Source organism: Numida meleagris, chromosome 24 (genome assembly GCF_002078875.1).
Source record: "Numida meleagris isolate 19003 breed g44 Domestic line chromosome 24, NumMel1.0, whole genome shotgun sequence".
Lineage (NCBI taxonomy): Eukaryota > Metazoa > Chordata > Aves > Galliformes > Numididae > Numida > Numida meleagris.
In genome coordinates, this window is record NC_034432.1 from 908,362 (window position 1) to 911,248 (window position 2,887).

The 2,887-nt window shown below is 61.7% G+C and overlaps 2 protein-coding genes across 5 annotated transcripts in view; one reads left to right on the forward strand and one right to left on the reverse strand.

The window, feature by feature from the left end:
- The window catches only part of LOC110388003 (feather keratin 2-like), a 906,242-nt gene that overhangs the window by 602,809 nt on the left and 300,546 nt on the right, over positions 1-2,887 (forward strand). The gene's annotated exons all lie outside the window — the stretch shown is intronic.
- Positions 7-2,887, reverse strand: part of MEF2D (myocyte enhancer factor 2D) — a 23,967-nt gene continuing 21,086 nt past the window's right edge. For all 4 annotated transcript variants that reach the window (XM_021376654.1, XM_021376653.1, XM_021376652.1 and 1 more), the window contains 2 exons: positions 1,367-1,610; positions 7-397 (listed from right to left, as the gene is read on the reverse strand). In XM_021376654.1, the coding sequence (XP_021232329.1) occupies positions 70-397; positions 1,367-1,610 (572 nt within the window). In that variant the 3' untranslated portion in view covers positions 7-69. The remainder of the gene's footprint in view (positions 398-1,366; positions 1,611-2,887) is intronic.

Sequence of the window (2,887 nt, forward strand, 5' to 3'; positions counted from 1 at the left end):
CCCCCGCCTCCGGCTTCCCTCCCTTCCCTGCTGCAAGCCAGCGGCGTTCCCGGGGATGGCGGGGACCCGTTATGTGACCCAGGTATCCAACCGCATGCGCTTCACCGAGGGGCTCTCCCCCTCGGGCTCACCGCCGGGGCGCAGCAGCCCCAGGGAGGAGCTGAAGTCGGTGCGAGCGGGGTCATCTCGCTCGCTGCCCTCGTAGGAGCTGGTGTTGCTGCTGAGGCTGTCGACGGGAGAGCGGCCGGTGGGCTCGTGGCGGGGCTGGTGGGGGAAGGTGCTGAGCGGGGTGGCAGTGTTTCGTTCCCGGTTGGGCGAGACGGGCTCCGACTTGATGCTGATGTTGGGGTTGGTGTTGACAGTCAAAGTGGTGGTGTGGGACAAGTGGCTCCCTTGTCTGAGCATCCGCGGGAGGAGGGGAGGGGAAGGGAGGGGAGGGGAGGAAGGTGAGGAGGAGACAATGGGAAGCCTCTCGTTACTCATCTTTCCAGCGGCCCTTTGCCCATCCACAGAATTCATCGCCCACGCTTTCCTGTGACCACGATATCGCTGCCAGGCCAGGACCTGATCCTGCCGACCTCGTCCCCACCGGTGCTGGGGCAGCAGCCCAAGGAGGAGCCCAGAGCAGAGCCCCAGCACAGCACCCCGAAGCCAAAGAGCACTCAGCAGCGCTCAGACTCACAGTGGTTGTACAAAACCATCAGAGCGTGGGGCTGCCTTGGCACTGCAGAGCCCCTGAGCTCCTGACTGCAGGCTGCAGCTCCTGCCTGCCCCTGGAGCTCCTGCTGGGGAGCACACAGTGCTCTGAACAACCTGTGCTAGAGCCAGGTGCAAGCAGCTTCCTCCAGAGGAGGCTTTGGGGCTCCCACTCAACTCCTTCTGTTTCTTCAGTCCCTGCTTCTTTCTGCTCTGCAGCCTCTGCGCAATCAAGGGCGAGTTGCTGAGATCTTTATTTTGACTGCGATAGTGTGAGAAAGCTCAGTGTGTGGGGATGCTTTATTGCCAGCTCCCTTTTAAAGCACCTGCTCCAGCAGGAATCTGCACGGCTCTTTTATTTTTCTTTTCATTTTCCATATTACTAACAACCTTTCCTCCGCTGGCAGGACCACTACGAGCAGTTCCCTTATCTGCCACGTCTGCTCCACGCACTCTTCCCCTCCTGTGTCAGGAGAAGGGAGCAACGGCTCCTGCTGCATGGGGACAGCCAGCCAGCTCCAAGCCAGGGCTCTCAGAGAGCAGCACCCAGCCCTGACCTCGCCTGGGGACTCCCAGTCACCTCTGGGACAGCAGGGCCCAGTTCCCTCTGGATAATTTTATTCCCATTGGCAACATCAACGGAGTGGCCCCCGGGGCTCATTTCACTTACATTAAATTTCCTAGTGATACAGGAACCAGGTGCTGCTGCTGCTGCTGCTGTTGTTGCTGCTGCTGCTGCTGCTGCTGCTGTTGTTGTTGCTGCTGCTGCTGCTGCTGTTGCTGCTGCTGCTGTTGCTGCTGCTGCTGCTGCTGCTGCTGCTGCTGCTGCCAGGCAGAGATGTTGCCAAGGGACAACCCACCAGGTGAGCTGAACGCTGGCAGCGAAGATAACTCAGCGCTCGTCAGCTGATAATCTGGAAGGGAAGGAGCCCTTCAGTCATTTCAGCATCAAGCCCGCTCCGACCCAGCCCTGAGCACTGCAGGAAGATGGAGACCCACCCGAGAGGTACAACACAACCCCGACTTTCTGGGGAATAGCACAGGGACTCGATGGTTTCACCGAGGTGCTGGCCACGGGAGGCGACCCTTCCAGCTTCGAGGCTTTTCCTATCCAGAGCACGAACCCTGCAGCGCTCTCAGTTCTCTCCAGTACCACAGAACCACAGACATACGTGTGCAAATGCACGCACAGAAGCGGAGGGGACCGGTGCAACGCCTTACCACCTACACATCCACCCTACAGCCAGTCCCAGCAGCTGCCAACCCCCCCCCCCCACGTGCACCCACCTGCCCATAGGGCCACAAAGGAGCAGGGGGGCAGGAGAGGCACCCACCCTGTGGCACCCCATTTCTGTCCCATTTCTGCACAGCCACAGCTCTCTTCTGAGCATCAGCAGATGGCGCTGCCTGCCCATAGGAGCCCGGGGGACGGAGGAAGCAGGGAGCTTGCCTCGGAAGCGGGACCCCGCTGCAAGGAGCCCCGCAGCCCAGCGGGAGGACCCGGCTCGAAGCTCTGCGACGACTTGCCAAGGTGGCAAACTTCCTCAGCACCGCGGCACGGGGAAGGAAGCCGCTCTTCCAGGACCCGGCCAAAGCTTTGATCGTCCCTTTCCTCAGAGCCCCGTCTGCATCTGATAGGGATGAGCGCAGATGCCCCGGTGTCGATCTGCCGCGGCGCGAGCCCGCACCCCTCTCCTCCCCGCTGCCTCTATCATTTTGGGCGTCTGTGGTTTCAGCTTCCCCACCCCTGCAGCAGCAGCAGCAGCAGCAGCAGCAGCACACAAAGGAGGCTGCGAGGCATGGAGCAATGCTGGCGGGCTGGTGGCAGGCACGCCCTGCACAGCAGCAACCCCGTTCTCGCCCCGTGCGGCGATTCCCACCAGCACCGGCCCTTCCACTTGGGCGAGCAACCCCAGGTCTGACAACCCTGAGCAGCACAGGAGAGGGCACGCAGCTCCCGTTGACCTCAGCAGCCCCCACGGGGGGGGGAGACTTCCCTCTGAGCTAGGTTAGAAGCAAGAGGAACACAAGGGGCAGCACCCAGGGCTTGGGTTTGGTGGCAGACATCTGCACCCTGCAGCGATCCGAGCCCTGCCAGCCCCGTGGCATTCAGGCATCCCAGCCACAGGCGCCCGGCTGGGAATGGCTTTTCAGCCTGTGGCTAAGCTGCAGGAGGAAAATAAACACCAAA